Below are 20,641 nucleotides of genomic sequence, written 5' to 3' on the forward strand. Positions count from 1 at the left end.
CCTGTCCGCCATATTGGAAAGGTCAAGATCGCTAATAAATAAATATAATGTGTATTAAGAGAAGCAGACTTCTCGACAAAATTGTATTTGTTATAAACATGAGAAATTGAACATTATATTTTTTACTAGTTGGAATTAAATTACTAATCAGCCTAAACATGAACCTTCTCAATAGCCAGAACTTCTTCTGGGAACATGCAGGCTCTATAAATAAGTAAATCATTTAGAGTTTCACCTTTTGTGAGTTTTGCAAAAAGAATTTCTTTCTGTATGGTATTAGATATTAAATAATATTATAGTATTGTATTGTATACAACAATATTGGATTATAATGTTATATTATTTAAATAAAAGGTTGATACATAAATGGTAGACGTTATGGTTATTAATTGGTAAGTTAACGAAATAATTCATCAACTAATCAATGATTAATCAAGAAAATGGAATACAAGAATGCATGAACCAATGACTGACATAACTAGAGCTGCAACAATTAGTCACTCAACAGGAATTAATCAGCAACAACTTTGATAAGCAATTACTCATTTAAGTCATTTTTTAGCAAAAATGTAAAAAACACCACCATTCTTTTCTTTAGGCTTCTCAAACGGAAACATGTTTACGTACTGTTTTTTTTACATTATTTATAACAATAATAGTATTATTATTATTTTTGTTATTATTATATATAATTATGGAGGATCAGAAAAAGAGAGAAGTAAATCTGAACAGAGTTGTAATAGTTTAAGCTGGTGGTGGCTCTGTCAGTCATTGAAAACAGAAACTAAGAGAAAAAGGTGTGATCAGGCATGAATCTCACTACTGAGTATCTTACTGTCCACACAAGTGTTCATGTCACTACCTCTGATAACATGCAGGCTACACGCACTTAATCAGAAACACTTAAAACCATCAGTGACATTTGTGCTAGAGAGCCTGAACTATGATACAAGCAACCTTTCAATCATTGAAGCTATAAGCCAACTCAATCATCCATCAGTCCAGTCTCACCATCACACCCCTCGACCCCGGAGCACGAAGGAGAGGGCCCGACTGTTAGTGTGTCAATAGTTTTCCATCATATCTTCTAATACTGTGCATATTTCATATTTAGTTTACCTAGACTATAGTTTTGTGTGTAAATTCGTTGCAATGAATGATGCCACACACACACTGCCACCTCAGCCGGCACATCTTCACCTCCTGCACACACACAGAACTTTATAATTAGCTGTCAGTTTAAAGAGGTTTCACATCATTCAGAAGCAAAAGGGACAGTGTTTTTTATTTTTCATTTAATTAAATAACTACAGAGGTCATAGCTGGCTACGGCCATGAGGAGATAAATGATTGTCCTGACCCGGTGTTAGCGATAAGAAGGCTTAAGCCTTGTTGGTGGAACCAGCTCCTGGTTTGCTGATGTTGATCGATTCATCGGTGGGCTTGGATTTTTACTGACCCCTTCACTCTTTTCTGTGAACTGATTAAGTGAAAAGCAATTACTACATGTAGTGTGAAAATACTGTCTCAAAAAACACACAACCAACAGTGCAATGGCTACAATATGGATTTTCCCTTCTGTCTTAAGGGGGCTAACAGCTCAAACACTGCTTTAGTTCTACTACATTATCCTGGACTGTCCCGTGTTTCTGTGGTTCAAAAGTAACAACGAGGTCAGTCAAAGGAAACCGAAAACCAGCTAATATGTCAAAATGACTCAATGAGAACTTCATTTGTTCTAGAAAACACTTCATGCATTAGATTTACTTTTTGATTCTTATTGCATTTATATTTTGAGAGGAAGTGATTATCTCAACAACTAAACCGACTCATGGCTTGACTAATGATTGCCCAGATTAAAATGCATGTATGCAGTTATATATACATATATATATATATATATATATATATGCCATATACAGTGTATACATGTACCAGCCACTAGGTAAAGACAAACTGTAGCACAGAAAATGATCTGGTCACAATTCCTTACTCACATAATTCAAAGAGATTGTTATTATAAATTAGGGATGGAAATGGAGAAAGAGGAGAGCTAAAACGTTAGCTGTTAGCAGCACGGTCCTGAGCCTTTACAGAGTTTGCATTGAGTTACAATATGATCCTTTTACGTTCTTTTCAGCAGCAGTGAGTACTGAGTGAGGGTAAATCACATTACAACTTCATCATGATGTGTTCAAATGTAATCTTCACAGCAATATAAAATAGAATTATGACTTCCTAACATTAGTTTTAGGCAGCCTGTTGTTTCTCTATGTATTTGCACATGTAAACAAGGTTAAACATTATGCAATGATGGCTGATAAAAACACCTCACTTTAGATATCAATAGTCGTACTTGACAAAAGGAAAAATGATAAAAGAGGATAAAAACATAAAGAAACAGAAATTGCATAATTCATCACACTTTTAAGAATAAGCAGAATACAGATATTGATAAAATGAACAAATATTATAGAAGTTTTAGTTTACAAGTTGAGATACATTATATTAAAATCCATGAAATGGTATACAAATGTCCTTTTCTGATGTTTTGGAATAACAACCATGTAGAGTGGATTGTAGTGATGGAAGCAGGTTGTTCCAAAGAGATGGTGCTCTGGGTTTCAATGCATATTGATTCAGGGAAGTCCGACAATATGGAAGATAAAAGTCCTCAGAGTGTCTTGTGGAATATGAGCGCTGGGCAGGTTATGAGTTAGGTTCTACATATTTATACATGAACACAGAGGTCTGGTATATGTTCACATTATTTACTGATGAGAGGAGAAGATGAGTTTTAGCAAAACTGAACACTCAAAAATGTCTTTTGGATTTGTAAAATCTTATTGAGGTAAATGGGACATGTGGCAGCCCAAGCAGTGTTACAATACATAGTATTAGAATAAAATAAACTGTAATAACTGCCTGTCTGTAATACATTATTTATAACTACTAATGCCATGATTTGTTTTTTATCAAAGTAAATATTTATTGCTTATTTCTATATTCATTACATTTAAATAATGTGGTTTTATTAGTGCTGGGCAAGTTAACGCGTTATTATCACATTAACGCATTAATTAATTAACGCCGACAATTATATTATCGCGAGTTAACGCAGTTCTTTTTAAATTATTAAGCGCACATTTTTAACACAAGAACCGGGCAGCGGGCACTGTACAGACTACAGGTTCCATGCTTCACCTACATCCCCCTGGGTCCTAAGTCCCTCCATGTACAGCTTCTTATCACCCTCTATGTACCAACCTACATTTATAACAAATACCTCACATATTACAGTAATCAGCCTTGCATAGTATCTGACCAAAATACTAAAAAAGCAAAAAAGAAATGATTACTTTATATTATCTTTTTTAGAGTTTTTAAAGTGTTTTTGTTTGTAATATGTATAATAAGCATATCAGTTATTTATCGCTACTGAGAATTTAACAAACATAAAAACATGAAGTAGATAGGTTTGCAGTTTTCAAGGTGTATATTTCAAATTGCATTTATTACACACATGAAGATAAAGTTGTGAACACCAGCTGAATATCTATTATCAGAATCATTATAACTGTGTTATAACTGCTACTGTGTAAAGAGAATACTGCTGTTAACAAGAACCTGATGTGTTTAAAGTGTTTACAAACCAAATGTTATTGCACTTTTGTTCATATAGCAGTACTTTAAAAACAAAAGTGCGCAACACACGACTTTTGAATTCATTATTGAACTTTGCGCATAACAATGCGATTAATCGCATAACAATCATGCGATTAACCGAGATTACAAATAGTAATCGTTGCCCAGCACTTTTATGCACCACTATAGATGACAATAACAATGCAAAAGGATAACATTTAGAATCTCTGTAGGTATATACTGACTTATTGATGGATGAAATAATATTTGACGCTTCCAGGAGGTGGGGAGAAAAGTTAGTCTGGAGCCTTGTCTGGAGCCTTGTCTGCATGTAGGCTACTACGTTATGTTAAACATATCACTCAAAATGTGGTGTCCCAAATATTGAGTAGGCACAAGTTAGTCTCTAAAACAACTAACAACTAAACTGTTTAGTCAATGACATGAACATAGAGCAACTGCTATAAAATAACTAATATAAAATGCTTGCCATACTCCTACAAGGAATAAGAAGTAAACTGTCACGGTTTAGGCTTTTCCCCCTTTGTGTCTCTGTCTCTCTGTGTCTTTGTCTCTGTAGCTCCGCCCCTGGTCTCCTCCCGGCTCCCTCCTGTGTCTGAGTGTGTTTCCTGATTGTCCTCATTCACTACACCTGTGCCCAATCACCTGCCCCTGGGTTTTCCCTCGTCAACCCCTCTTATATAAACTCCCCTGCTTCCCTGTTGTTTTGTCGGATCGTTTAGTTGCTTCCCTGTATGTGCGCGCGCCGTGTTCCAAGTTTGTTCCCGCCACGTCACAGGGTTTGGACTTGGTCTTTTTGGACTTTGCCTTTCTTTTCAGTTTGTATTTTTCGCGCTCCCTGTTGGAGTTGTTTTTGGTTCCTGTTTTTGTCCACTTTTGTGCCAGTAAATTAACCTTGCCTTCCACCTCGTTTCCAGTGTCTGCGCTTGAGTCTTTGCTCTATCCCTGCACCACATCCCATGACATAAACAAAAGGAAATGAAATCCGGGTATGAAGTAGTGTCGACACACTCTTTAGAGTAGTTCAGTTACAACTGTAGGATACACACATGTGTTGATGTTCTGGTATTTTCATGGGCCTGTGAAACAAAAAACATTTAAAACTAGAAAAGTTCCCTGAGTAGAGTACAGATCTCCACCAGGTGTGTCTCCCTCTCTCCTCCCAAACAAAGAAGAGGTGAATCTCACTCAGTTGTCCATCTTTGGCTCCTTCACAGCCAAGATGGCAGTGAAGGAAACAAAACAGGGATTTATTCATCTCGTATGGTGCCTAACGTTGGTGGATCATAACAGGTCTGATATGGAATTAATCCGGTTCAAAATAAGACCAACGTTTTTTTATGGATGTCAATTTTTGAGCCTCAACAAAGGCTAACATGATCCCTGCGTCTAGGAAAGCCTAGCCGATTGCCAGAAACGCCTTTTGCTACTGAAGCAGATGTTGGTTACTATCGTCCGACATAAAGCGGCATAAAGCAGTCAATAAAAGGTTCTTCAAAAAGAGTGGATGAACGCAACCTCAAGAGGTCCTTGAGCATAGTCACAAACAAGCACCAAAAATGCTCAACCAGGCGATCAAATGTAAATACCAGGGGACATTTTGTTTCAATGCAGACATGGAGCTTTTGCTGTTGAATGAGGAGGAGGGGGAAATCATAAAGTTCATCGTAATTAACTATCGTTAATATCAATGTCCGTTCTAACCACATCTACCGAGAATCAAAAAAGGAAGTCAGGGGTACAGTAGTAAAGCCCGCCTCTTGCTTGATTCGATTGGCTGCCTTGGTCAAGTGTGACATTGACAAGCGACTCTGCGCCTGGCGCTGAAAAGTTGAGAGTATTTAAAATTTCTTAAAAACCTGCCTGAAAACGCAGCGCTCGGAGCAAGAGAGGAGCACACACCAGTACCGCAGGGAAACAATGGTTTGCGTGCGACGCATTTCTAGCAACTCGTCTCGGTGTGATCGGCCCCTCAGGAGGTTAAGCAGCTCATATTTCATCTCTAATATCTATTTTATATTCCTGTGAAAACATCTCCTTTAAACAACTGGATTTATTGAGGTGTCTCGCCAAAAGCAACATTTTACAAGATTACATTTGACCACACATGATTATGTTATAGTACGTTGTACCTTCGCCCCAATAGTAATTCTTACTGTTTGGAGCTTGAACGCACCATAATGGAACTTAATGGAACCTCCGTTGAAGTTAGCAGTTAACTCTGTTAAAAGCAGGAGTGTGATAGGGAGAGGCCCCGTAGTCCACAGAAGAGCTGTTAACTGTGATTTCTTTATGATGCAACGTCATATCGATCTGGATCAAAATAACAATTCCATGATCAGCGACCTAATGTAAAAGTCAAAACATGGATACATATTATCTTTTAGATATACGCCTTTATTTCTAAATTCCCATGGAGCTTCTGTGTCACCATTTGTCGTCCAAGTGCACCTCCTTCCTATAGAGCCCAGTAAAAAATGAATGATCAAATCATATTTTAGTGGCTTTCTATGAGTTGATAAATGTAACGGATTGTGGTCGTGGCAGACTTTGTGATTGATATAATATGGTATTGTGATGAAACTTGTAATTTAAACTCCTCCTACAGTAGAGAGCCAGCGTGCACAGTACCAAGGCCCCGGGATGGGAGCATCTAAATGGAATGCGGCCATTGTTATCTTTATTCATTATTTATGTTGTGTAACCTGTGTATTTCCTGATTCCTTTGTGTAAAACATTGGTAGTGCCACCAAAACCCTAAATTTGACTGTGAACTCTACTGCATTAGAATAACATGTCTGCTGTACTCTTCTAGTAGCAAGGCTATTACGATTTAGAAAACATACATACAAAGTACACAATGGAAAGTTTAGACAGGGAGGTAAAGCTAAACAGAAACTAATAAGAAAGATCTGTGAGATGAAACGTTCTTACTATATCATTTTTCATAATTGCCTCCATGTCTCCATGTTGACTGTGTTGTTAAGCAGCCCAAACTATGCTATCTAACTTCCTGCTGTTGTCCGAACACATGCATGTCTGTCTCTTTCACCACTATCTTTGCCTCACGTCTCTCCCTCCACACCCACAGTTTGTCCGGCTTATTATATCGGCCTATACTGTGAAAAGAAATTGCAATAGAGAGAGCACTGGCAAGTTTGGTTGTACATTTAAAATGTGCCGCTAAGTACATATTTTGGTCACAGTTATTTAATCTGACTGTCATCCACATTGTATCGTAACAACGGATCACATGGCTAATTGTATGTGAAAGGTGTTGTTTGCAGAAACAAACCCACAGATAATTCTCCAACTCTGCAGCCCCCTCAGCTCTACTGAGCATCATAGCAACTTTTATGTCATTGTTTTAGTTTCACTGACAAAATGTAATTGTTTTAGTTCAGTTTCAAGTCTTCATTTGCCATTTGCACAACAGATCACCAATCAAAGTGTATATAAAATAGAATGACATCAAATATAATGTAATATTGTGGTAGAGACTGGTGTAAAGTAGTGATGAAATGAATAAACTGTAATTGAGACAAGTTAAGATAAAGATATGCAGGTGATAAACAGGTATGTACAGGTATGATACTGTATATATACATTACCTGCTCTGATACTCTGTACACTACTTGCTAAGGTTGTCAGATTTCATATTGAACGTGATGAATTATAACTAATAAATACTCTAATAATAAATAAATGTTCTTCTCTTATTTCAAGTAAAATAAGGACTGTATTAAAAAAAACAAATATATAAGAGAAAGCTTTTGAAAAATGTGACTCTTAAAATAAGGTACACCGTATATTACCTGCTGAGGTACACCGTACACTACCTGCTGAGGTACACCGTATATTACCTGCTGAGGTACACCGTATATTACCTGCTGAGGTACATGTATATTACATGCTGAGGTACACCGTATATTACATGCTGAGGTACACCGTATATTACATGCTGAGGTACACCGTATATTACATGCTGAGGTACACCGTATATTACATGCTGAGGTACACCGTATATTACCTGCTGAGGTACACCGTATATTACATGCTGAGGTACACCGTATATTACATGCTGAGGTACACCGTATATTACCTGCTGAGGTACACCGTATATTACATGCTGAGGTACACCGTATATTACCTGCTGAGGTACACCGTATATTACATGCTGAGGTACACCGTATATTACATGCTGAGGTACACCGTATATTACCTGCTTAGGTACACCGTATATTACATGCTGAGGTACACCGTACACCACCTGCTGAGGTACACCGTATATTACATGCTGAGGTACACCGTATATTACCGGCTGAGGTACACCGTATATTACATGCTGAGGTACACCGTATATTACATGTTGAGGTACACCGTATATTACATGCTGAGGTACACCGTACACCACCTGCTGAGGTACACCGTATACTACATGCTGAGGTACACCGTACACTACCTGCTGAGGTACACCATATATTGCCGGCTGAGGTACACCGTATATTACATGCTGAGGTACACCGTATATTACCTGCTGAGGTACACCGTATATTACATGCTGAGGTACATCGTATATTACATGCTGAGGTACATCGTACACTACCTGCTGAGGTACACCGTATATTACATGCTGAGGTACATCGTACACTACCTGCTGAGGTACACCGTATGTTACATGCTGATGTACACCGTATATTGCCGGCTGAGGTACACCGTATATTACATGCTGAGGTACACCGTATATTACATGCTGAGGTACATCGTATATTACATGCTGAGGTACATCGTACACTACCTGCTGAGGTACACCGTATATTACCTGCTGAGGTACACCGTATATTACATGCTGAGGTACACCGTACACTACCTGCTGAGGTACACCATATATTACATGCTGAGGTACACCGTATATTACATGCTGAGGTACACCGTACACTACCTGCTGAGGTACACCATATATTACATGCTGAGGTACACTGTATATTACATGCTGACGTACACCGTACACTACCTGCTCAGCTACACTTTACATTTCCTGATCAGGTACAGTGTACGCTACCTGCTCAACAGCATACAGCAGAGAGACACACTTAGAAACTAGCTGTTGAACATAGTGGAGCATTCAGCAACTAAAAAGAGACAGATTATTTTCTATGGAGTTGGAAGAGAGCAAAACAGGGGTAAAACAGTGAATATTCATCATCATTGTCAGCTGTTCGCTAACACATTATCCATGTCAACTAAAAAAGTGATGATTAGTCAATGTTTTGGTCTAACAGCCTGTTTATGCTGCATCCAAGTGGCCAAATCAGTAATTGCAGGTTCAACGGATCCTTTAAAGCAGAGGTCTTCAACGTTTTTCAGGCCAAGGACCCCCAAACTGATAGAGAGATGGAGCAGGGACCCCCTACTATATATATTGTATAAAATTGTGTTTTATATTAAACTGGGCCTAGTGCCATGTGTAAACATAGCTCTTTATTGTGCATTCAATACTAAGCTATTCAAATAATACAGGTTCATATAGTCATGTTGTTATTAAACAGGTACAGTGAGTAGGGGGGCCGTGCCACTGACATTTAGAAACATACCTTGTCAGCTGATACCAATGCCAATATCAACATTGTCTGTAAATTGCATGATAATCATGCATACAATCTATTCAAATTGATGTTTTGTATGCAAGATAACATACCTGTTATCTTGCATACAATACTGAACTATTAAAATAATGGACACATTCATGTAAAAAAAATATTTGTCTAATCAACCAAACATTTCACGGGCCGCCTACAGTACCCCCGCGGACCCCCTGTTGAAGACCTCTGCTTTAAAGTATCGATATATATATATATTAAATTACATTTTTAATAATTGAATACTAATATCAGTGGCTGCCTCAGGAATTCATAAAAAGGATGACACAAAATAGCATAATGCACACTTGGTTTACCTCGATTTGCAGCTCTAAGAATGTGAGATGTAGGACTGTACCCAATATCTCTTTGTTTTTATGACGTCAACCGAGCAAACAGTGTTTGACCACGGTAGACATGTTGTTTTTGAAAGTCTTAAGGCCAACAATTATGGATTATAGCAGAATATTTCAATAGATAAAAACATTTTTGAAATGATTACATCTATGTTTTTACAATGAATTGTGGCATTTGGACTTCACAGCTCTCGTGAGTTATTGGAAATGTTTAGATCCCAATGGGAAACAATCCTACACAGCCACAACTGGAATCTAATTCTACAAATAGCATAATACTCATAATATTAGTGGATAACATACAAATGTTTTAGAATTTGAATTACAACATAATGAATGAAGCTTTGTACTATTCGGTACAGCCCTAAGAGATGTTAGTCATCCATCAATGGCCGTGCATCAATTACTGTACTTACTTAAAACAAGAGTAAATACTTTAGTAAAGTGATCATTTACTTCTTCTCTTTGCTGTGAAATGACACAAAAGTGTATTTTCATTGTGTACTTCTATGAAATCCTACAATCTTTGGAGATTGCATGGAAACTAAATCCCTGACTAACAAGACAACACACCTGGTGCATAACATCTGAACATCTGTCTGTCTGTGGTTGAGGCTGACATTTGGACACTTTTTTTCCGATTCTAAAAGCACCACCAGTCATTAGGTGATAAAACAGTAAGGAAAGCTCAGACTCTGGTCCTTATGGCTTCAGCTGGAGAATGTGAGAATGATCTATTTTAAAAGATGGAAGTAACTTGAGACACTGGGATGTCTGTTGGCTGCCCAAACATAACTCCATGCAGCTATCTTGCTATGTGGAATAAGCCTCCTCCACAGTGGTCGGTATTCTAGAAGTTTCTCTCAAAACAGCCTATTTGGGAAATTCACATAGTAAAAAACTTAATTTATCGTAATTTTAAATTGTTCATTCAGTGGTGTCCTTGGTAAAAAATACTGTCTTAGTATCTGCTGGCAGGTTTTAGTAGATATGGAGGTCTAGATTCATTAAAGACCAATTTGGATGGGACCTCAGTAAGAAAATGTCATATGGATTCAGTCAGTAAGTAACACAGGGTGAGTAATTGATATATAAGTGAGCACCTTTCAGAATCCTGCAACCCCTCAGATTTGACTTGTGACCCCTTGAGGGGGTCCCAGCCCCCAGGTCAGGAACCTCTGACCTGAATGTGGCGTGAAACACAGGCATAGGGGGTCAATTCCTAAATCCTGCGGTCCTCATGTCACACACACAGGAATATATGACTACATTACTGCAATCTGTACTCTATATTCTGTTGCAGTAGGATTCATTGGCTACAATATCACTATATATATGTTCTCTAAAGATATTGATGCAGAGATGTGACATTTGTTTATTAAGGCAGACATATACATTTTTGAATTGTTCTGATTTCTGGAAGTTCAGTTCAAGAGGATATAGAATAACTGTTTGTTTATGCTGTGCCGTTGAAAGCACTGATTCCTGAAAAGAATACACTACCAGCCGAGTCCTACAATTACAGCATTCAATCAGGACTCTCAACAGAATCATGGAATCATGCCGTATTCATTTACCATGGCTGTTTCTGCAAACTCAACACTGCCAGCAGGTTGAGGAGCTTAACAGACGCGACGAAAAGAGGACTAATTGAGAACAGTATTTGTGTTGAGTCAGAGCAGCGGAGTGACGTGGCACTGTTATTAAACTGAAGAAATGAATGATGCTGTATTAATCATGGGAGCCGTTTCAGTCCAAGTCATTTGGCTTTGCACTTCTCCCCTTTGCATTTGCTGAATTGCCTTATTTGCTTATATGAAAATGACCGCTGCCAGAGTTGAAAGCGGAGTTATATTGGGTTATAGAAGTCAGAATTAAACAAAACAAATGAATTTAGTTTCAATGGAAAGTCTATAACTACCCTTGCAATACCTGAACTGAACTGTACACATGAAATGCATAATCGTAGCTCAACAGGCTAATATTACACTAGCACTGCTTGTATTTAATGAGCAGTCTTAGATTGGCTGATTGGCTAAGAACAATTTGACAAAGTAAAATGGATTAATTCTGGCCACATCAAGGTGCAGAGCAGAGCTAAAGATAGAGGGAGTAGAAGAGAGAGGGGCCCCTTGGCTGGGAAGCAGAAATGGTTTCACATAACCAGTAGTGGGTAAAAGTAGCTCCACATACCCTTTACTGCTATACATGAATGTGATACAGCTCAGGCTTCCACTTGGGCAAAAGTGCTGAAGAAGAATTTGTTATGAAATACAGAGTAAGAAGTTACAGTAAACACTCCAAAGTTCTAGTTGACGTTGTAGTATTACAGTGCTCCAGCCTACTGCTTGGTTTGGTGTGTTGTTTTTAATAAGGCTTCCTCACAGGTTTCCATGGATCCTGGTTTTATCTGGACCCTGGTCCTTGCTCCCGCCATGGCCCTGCAAGTCTCTGTGCTTTCTCGCCTCGCAGGTTTCCATGGATCCTGGTTATACCTGGACCTGGTCTTGCTGCCCTGCCGTGGTTCTGTCATATGCATTGAATGTGTTGTTCATTCTGTACACATGACATCTATTGTACTTCTGTCCATCCTGATAGAGGATCCTCCTCTGTTGCTCTCCAACAGGTCTCTCCCTCTTTTCTCCCCGTTAAAGTTTTTTTTTTTGGGGGGGGGGGGTCCTGTTCTGATGTGAGGGTCCTGGGACAGAGGATGTCGTATGTGTACAGATTGTAAAGCCCTCTGAGGAGAATTTGTAATTTGTGACTTTGGGCTATACAAAAATAAATTGAATTGAATGTAAAGGGCACATCCCCTCCATAAAGTTGGGGGGATTCATAATGGTGTGTTCACACCAAACATGAAGTGCATTTGTCGACGCGACGTGATTACATACAAAGTCAATGCAAAGACGCTAATATGAGAAATTCACGTATTTGCTATTAATGTCCTTGAAAGCTATCAGCGTTGAGATTCTCCTGTTGTCAGCAACGTTCTGACGTTGGTGAATCAAAAATTGAGCAAAAGTGTATTGTAGCCATCTGGCAGCACTCTATGTTAGTACATATAAATGTATGTCGTCGATGGCGAATATGCATGCTTAATTTAGACGTCGTTTTTCTGAATGTTGATGGTGCCGCTACAATATTAGCATAGCATTAGCCCTGATTGACCCAAAACAAGTATTTTAAAAGATGTTTGCCTGTCATCCCGCAGACAGTCCTGACAAAGCATAAATTCAGACTTTTTACAAATCGGTATCAGTATGTTGGAGTTAACTTAGCTTCCTTTTGATCTGTTCATTGCGATTAAACCACAGAAAATATCTGTTTAATTTGAGTTCATTCTGCTGTAGAAATCCAGATGAATTCAGTAAACATGTGACTTGCTCGATACAGTTAATTGAGCTTGATGAACACCTCCAGATGATGATATGAACCAGACACGACAGCTTTGGTTTTCCGAGGTATCTGGGACTGCAGCAACAGTACCAAAGCAGCTATAGCGGTTATTTCGACCACGGTTGATGACAGAGAGAAATGGTGCAAAGAAATGTAAGCCCCTCCTCTCCGGCGAGTCTCACAGGAACAAGGCAAATAAACACAAATGATCATACGGCCAAGCTCGCACTGATAACATGAGGTGAAGATTGGCATTGTGTTTGGTGTGAACACAGCATGAAGAGAAACGGAACAGTCCAAATCAAAGCAGCAGAGGTATAACACATCCCATCTTTTAGTCCCTATGTATCCAACACTTCTCATGACGCAACTGAATAGCATCTTTTGTTTGCCTGGTTAACACCCGTCTGTCACCACACAAACAAAAAGGTATAGTCTTTAAGTCAAAGTTGAGATAGAGACATCAGTATTATTTAGTCAGACTTGACACAAAGCAGCCTCAGAAAACGTCATAGTGTCAGGTGTTTCTGCGGGATGAGTAGTACTAGTAATTCTGAATCAGCTATGGTGCCGCAAATACAAACATTGCACAGACCCAGAAACTAAGTCTACTATCTCGTTTTAATTTAACAAGACTGAACTGAACATGTAGCTAACTGGCTAAGTAGCTATGGGGAGTTGGTTTACTGAGCATCAAATTGAAGAGACAGTGTTAAGGGCTCTGATTAGCTATATCAGAGTCACCTTGATAGCATTTTGATTCTCAAGATGTTCCTCAGAGAAAGCCACAACTCTGAAGATCAAAAAGACAGACTTTCTGTGAATGCTCAAGTTCATGGGAACTAGCTAACAATGCTAACAGTCTCTTCTCTTGCTGGGTATTAAGGTGGCCTAGCTAGCTAGGTAGCCCGAGCAGACTTGTTAAGCTAAGTGAGGCTTTAAAGCGACAGAAGTTAGTGACTGTCTCTGTGTCCTGTGTTTACTTACAGCAGCATCTAGTAGGTTGATTTAGAATAACGCTGGCATGGTTGTTGCTGTCGCTAACAAGAGCTAACCGGCTAACTTTGGTAGCAGTCAAGTACTTGAATGACTAATAGGTGAGAGGGCGGTGACGTGAGAAGTGCCATTATGAAAGATGGGGCAGCAGCAGCTCAGTCCATGGGGACATGGCACGGGAAATTTAGGTTTATTCAATGTAAGGTTCCACAACAGGTGTGCTCTGTTAAAATGGAGCAATAACCATTACAACCCATTAAAGTGGATGTCAAAGCCTGCTCTGCAAAAATGAGGCAGCAATGGGGGTCATCTGTTCATGTCCAGCTCAGACCAAGTACGGGGTATGGACTAGATGTTCCAGTCCACCTCCTGGGCACTACAGAGGTGCCCCTGAGCAAGGCACCGAACCCCGGTCTGTTGGGGGCGCCATCCTATGAGACAGCCCCCTCGCTCTGATTACTGTGTGTGCATGTGTGTATTTCCAGTCTGTATGTGTGTAAAATGACAACCAAGTAAAAAAAAAGTTCCTCCAGAGGGAATAATAAAATCTTCTTCTAAGAAATGTGTTCACAAAAGTACAAAATATTCTATTAATGAAATGTAATGATGAAAAACATGATACGTTTTAATAATGTCCACAGTCTCTTCATGAAGTGTTGTTTCATTTCTATATGTTACACTATTCACGGCCCTTTCTAGGACACGCTTATGGTTGATACCAATCCCTCATTTTGGAAAACAAATCTAATTTGTCGGGTTACAAGCCTGGAAAAATGTTAAATATCTCAAATAAATTGCAAACACTGGCTTCATATATTCCACAGCTTCTTAATAAAACGGAATAATAGTATGAACAGAAGTTCACAACAAACCCAATGTTGCACTTGTGTGTGTGAGTGTGTGTGTGTGTGTGTGTGTGTGTGTGTGTGTGTGTGTGTGTGTGTGTGTGTGTGTGTCAACGTGAGTTTGTTAATGAGGGCGTTAAGGTTGATGTGTGGTCAGTGGGCACGAGCACAATGCTTTGGATACAATGTATCAATGTATTAGTTTCTAAAAATAGACTAAATATGTTCCAACATTGAGAAACATCTAGTTGCATCAGCATTGATGTCCCTGAAGATGTCCCCCTCTCACCTCCATCACCGTACGTCTCCACGCCGTATCCGTCCTGCAGCCCGTTACTCCAGGTGCCTTCGTACCTGGCCGGTGTGCTCAGGCTCTGCCGGACTCCGTACCGGCCCTTGAACCCGTGAGTCCACTCTCCCCGGTATATCCACCTTCCCTTAGTTTCTACGCCGAGTCCGTGGCGTTTCCCTTGCGCCCAGTACCCCTGGTAAAGGTTCCCGCTGGGCCAGGTGTAGACCCCGACCACCTCAAAACCGTTGGACCACGAGCCCGAGTACTCGCCCTGGCCCTTGGGACCAGTGCACACACCCTGGCCGTGGGCTTTGCCTTCCTCCCAGCCTCCGCAGTAGGTGCCACCATCGTCAAAGTCGAACCGACCGCCCGTCATTCAGAAACGGAGGGTAAAAAGTACTACTCGGTGGCTTATTGTGAAGTCCAGAGTGTGCGGGTTGTTCTCAGATGCGCGGTGATGATGACAGGGAAGCCCCGGTGAGAATAGGAGCTCCCGGTGGAGGTGTGATGGAACGGGGAGTGATGGCGGCTGGGTGCATCAGCAGTGCAGTGACGGTTACTGAAAGCGGGACGTGGGAGGGTGAGAGGCGGCCGCCACGGCTGCCAGAGTCGCTCCACTGCTGAGTGCTGGAAGACTCTCCCACCCTGAAGTGAAGTCTGCTAAAATACACGTGATGAAACACGATAAGCTTCCTGTTTGAGTTTTCATAATAAAAGCCGGTCATTCAACCGCTGTTTTCGAGTATTGGTCTGACAGCAGGAGGTGAAACAACAACAGTTAGGATATATAGGGATTAATTTCTCTATCAGAGCACGTCACCACAATAGTGACATTGTGATATTAACACATTACCAATAATTTCAACTGAGAAACTATTTGTTCATGAGACATCCTGGAATGTCTGCTGATCCAGCAAACAATTCAAGGTAATTGCATGGCAACGTGAACCTCAATGCAGCAATAAACTGTCCACCATCCAAATATTAGCGCTTTGTTGAAATTCCTGACCCCAGGATTGCTGTGTATCAATTAGTTTTCAGTAATTTCAGAAAAGGTCTTATATTTTGACAGAAGGCCCCTCCAGAGATGTGAGAGTAATTAGGCTTAAGACTTAATGTCAGTTATCCACTTTGCCTGTTTGGTAATCCAGCCGCGTTTCTCCACCTTTTTTAAGGTTTATTATTTTTCATCTCTTGATAAAATAACTTTTTCAAGACTGAAATATGGCAATTGCTGTCTGCAACCAATTGTGTAGGGAAGGAATGAAATGCACCTTGGCTTACCAAGGTTTAAAGCTGTTAACATGTCTGATTTCTAAATTTAGAAATGACACCAGCTGTTCTCACTGTTGCCCAAACTGCACATGTAATATCGGCACCAAAGAACAATGGTGGAAATACAGACCATATTCAAGAAAGTAATTGTTGAAAAACAAAAGTATTGTTGATTTATTCGAATTGTCCTACTTACAATAGCTATAGCAACATTATTTTATCCAAAAGTTATGAAATGTGCTTTTATTTTGAAAACATAGACAGGACTCAGCCTGTACTTATATGACTAACTGTGAGCAGCTTCATGTCAGTCTGTAGGCCTGTCGCACAATCACAGAGAGGCTGAGCAACAGTTTTATTTATATAACAAAGCAGAAGTCGGTTCATGAAGCAACTGAACAATACATTGAAATAAAAAAATGTTTATATGCACCACCATCCATATTATCTGATTGATGATTATATTTATAAATATATATACCCGTACTGTATCTTAATAATTATTATTAGGCTATTGTTGCATGTCATAATTTGGAAGTCATTGTAAATATTTATGACTGAAATTCAGTTTTCATTCATTGTGGGACTTGTAATGCATTTGTAATGCTCTGTTATTTTTAATAAATGAGTTCATTGAATTCCAGAAATTAACATTTTCCTTCCATATGAGTTTACAATAGTGTATGTCGTTACTTCTGTCCTGATGATGACTTTACCTGATACTGTGGTTGCAGGAAGTGATGAATTAGAACATATGAGGAAGGCCTCCAGCTAAAACCATTGTACTATTTTAATATCCCCTATCCTGGTAAATTACATGAAACAATTTAAGGCTAATAGTACTAAGTGTATAAATAATCTATAAATAGTAGCTAATAGCTAATAGTAATGTCTACTCCTTGTGACATACAGCAGTACAGAACCTGTTAGCTTTGTGCCACCTGCTTTCAAAAGTAGCAGATGCCAAAAAGAAGATTGTTCTTGCAGGTTATGTCAGAGGAACGGCCCAAAGGAGTTATATTCAAGACATCTAAACTCAAACCAGCAAAAGAAGGAAGACAGCACCAGTCCAGCTCTGGATACAGGGACAACTCAAAGAAGTCATCTTAATGCATTGACAAACACTGCCATCTTCTGGAAAATCTAGTTTTCACAGATCAGCCTGCTGCTGAGTTCTCAAGTTCTCAGGCGACTCAGATTTTCCGGAATGTTCCGCAGTGACGCAGAAGTTAAATATAGAGAAACACGTTCGTATGTGGACGTGTCATTTTATTGTCAAAGCATTTGCACAGTTCCCCATACCTTTCTTTATGTAGGTTGAAAGTTATGTCATGTAATGTTGTGTTATATACTAATACTATTTTACTAATATTTTTACAATACATTACCCCAAAAAGGCAAACAAATTCAACAAAACCATGTAGCCTATTAAATAGGCCTTTCTGTGTGTGTGTGTGTGGGGGGGGGGGGAAATAACCTACACAGTTATTTTGAGGAATACAGATTTTCTTTTTCAGTGTGATCTGCTCAGTTTATTCTCAAAGACATTCAGTTTCTGTGTGAGTGTCTGAACACGATGATTGGCGGTGGAATTGGCTGCGAAGCAATGGGGAATGGCTAAAATGTTGACCGCCATGCAACACTGAAGGGGCGTGTCCACCATGACAGCCCAACAATATCTAGAGCCTTCAGCATCTCATGGCACAGGTTCATCCTCACCTGGCGCCTTTCAACCAAGAAGTCTCAGAGACCTCTGCCAGGGAAAGGGTTGACGCATCAAACTCTGCTTCCTCCACCGAGGACGTGTTAGTCGGGTCCTCTGAGGCCAGACATGTCATTTTATGTGGCCCGCGAATCCGCCAGCAAAAAAAAAAAGAAAATGTTAAGTTAGACTTGATAATAAAAATATCCCCATGGTCGAAATTATGAGATATAAAGTCATAATGATGAGATACTTAAACACAACAGTCATAGAAGCAGCTCTTTGGCTGGTTACTCTACATTTAACATATAAATGTATTGTGAGTACATTGAAGACGACTTTAAACGCATCTTTACAACACATGAAATACGTGGGATTGTGCAAACGCACCCTTGAAAGGATTTTAAGCTTTGAACAAAGTTATTGTAATAACTTGTGTTTGATGTTTGTCTTTGCTATTTTAATAGTTAGATAGAGTAATGTGGGTTTCTTAACCCTAAATTAAAAGGGTTTAAGTTATAATCACAGAAATGTGCTTAAATATATTTTTACATTTATATAACTGCATGTACAATATTTTAACTACTTGAATAAACAATAATTAAATGCAGAGACAGTTATTTACCAATATATTAGGAGTAGTTACATTTACACAGTCTGACATTTACAACCGGCCCTTTGAGGGCGACCGTGATGCTGATGTGGCCCAGAGTGAAGATGAGTGTGAGACTCCTGCTCTAAGTGTTCTTTCCAACGCTTGGCACAATCCTCAATCCAGGTCCGCAGTTCTTTTCCCTTACTGAACACAGCCTTAGCCGAGCCCTGCTTTCCCTTTCCTCAGACGTCTAACGGTTTGCCAAAACTTTCTTGAGGCAAACCGAAAGTCCTTCTCCATAGACTCCCGCACCCCTCCCCCACTCGCGATTTTGCTTTGGTGACCATTGTAGTCCTTCTGACCACCCTGCTTCTTCAAGATCCTAACCCTGACAGGTAACGGCGCCCTTCTGAACACAACTCCAAGGAGCCCCCTCCACAATGGAGTTTTTGAATATGGCCCAGTCGGATTCCATGTCCCCAGCCTCCTATGCACGAGAAATTCTTCTGGAGGTGGGAGGTTCTCCGGTACAAGGGTCTCAGATAGATGTTCCAAGTTCACCCTCACCTCACTTTGGGTTTGTTGAGTATGTCCGTCAGCCTCCTCTGCCATCTGATCCAGCTAACCACCAGTTGGTGATCAGTTGACAGCTCTGCTTCTTCACTTTACAAGAGTGTCTGAGACAAATGACTGCAGATCTGATGATGTGTCTCTCATAAGCTCCTGTTCACCCACATGGAGCTCTTGACCATCAAATGTCGCCCTTTCTATCTTCCCTGGGAGATTACTTTAGCCACCTTCAGTGTGGTCTACATTCCACCACAGGGGGACAAACAATGTCCTGTCTGAGGATAATGATGCCCTTGTTGGCTACCAAGTTAACCACAGAGATGCCTCCCTCATCAACCCGTTCATTCTCCAAATGCGTAAAATAATGCTGCTTGGTCAGTGGTCCTCGGTGTCTGACACAAATGCTCATTTAGCGTGTGTATGCCACACACGCGGGTGTGTGGCATGCAAGTCAGTGTGTGGCATACAAGTAAGTCAGTCGCTAGTCACATGAGGCGTTGGTCCGTCAAGTTAACGACAACCATGCGCTTTCCTTGAATGGTTTTGTTTCCCAAACCTAACTTCCTGTGAAGACCAAAGATTATTTTGAAAACAGATTATGCATGTAACAAGCGTATGCAGACACGCAGTCGCTGGCACGTTCACAATTGACGCCTGAGGGGAACCTATAGCGTCATAGTTCAAGCTTCATGCCACTGACCAAGCTACGTTATTTGAGGCATTGGTGTGAGAATGTGTTGCCTTCATCGTTGCTGGGGATTTCAACAACGCTAACCTCCACGAGTATTGCCAAACCTTTGACAGCACATCACATGCCCCACCAGAGGTGAACAGACTCTGGCCCCGATTTGATCCCGCTTTCATCAAATCAGACTAAATATAGAGTCAGAAAGCAATTAAGTCCCGCCCACTTCGGAGGGGAAACAACACATTGTTGTTCATTGACTTTGTATTGTGTGTAAGTGACTACTTGTCAACAGAATAATACCTGAATGCTGCTGGATATGGACTTGCATTTGAAAAGCATCATTAGTTGCAAAGACAGTTGTATCTAGATTGACATCGCGGACCACCAGACCTATCAGACAGCCAACGGCGGACACACCAGAGTTTAAGATGCAACCACAAGTCCCACCACCGCAGTCCAATGTCCAAGCACAGCAACAGCTAGAGCTGTTTCAGCCATGACAACTGCTGAGTCTGTCAAAGTCCAGGACTGAACCGCGGGAGCTGGTGGACCCTTAACAGTCCGACATCCAGCCACCGTCGGACCACAAGAGTCACAAGTCTGAAATCCAACAAGCAG

At 40.1% G+C, this 20,641-nt stretch overlaps 1 protein-coding gene across 1 annotated transcript in view; it reads right to left on the reverse strand.

Moving 5' to 3' along the window:
* The window catches only part of LOC306706360 (junctophilin-1-like), a 39,690-nt gene extending 23,880 nt beyond the window's left edge, over positions 1-15,810 (reverse strand). The window contains exon 1 of the mRNA XM_079173410.1: positions 15,191-15,810. Within this exon, the coding sequence (XP_079029536.1) occupies positions 15,191-15,569 (379 nt within the window). The 5' untranslated portion in view covers positions 15,570-15,810. The remainder of the gene's footprint in view (positions 1-15,190) is intronic.
* Positions 15,811-20,641: the final 4,831 nt, after the last annotated feature.

Source organism: Pholis gunnellus (assembly GCF_910591455.1).
Source record: "Pholis gunnellus genome assembly, chromosome: 14".
Taxonomy (NCBI): domain Eukaryota; kingdom Metazoa; phylum Chordata; class Actinopteri; order Perciformes; family Pholidae; genus Pholis; species Pholis gunnellus.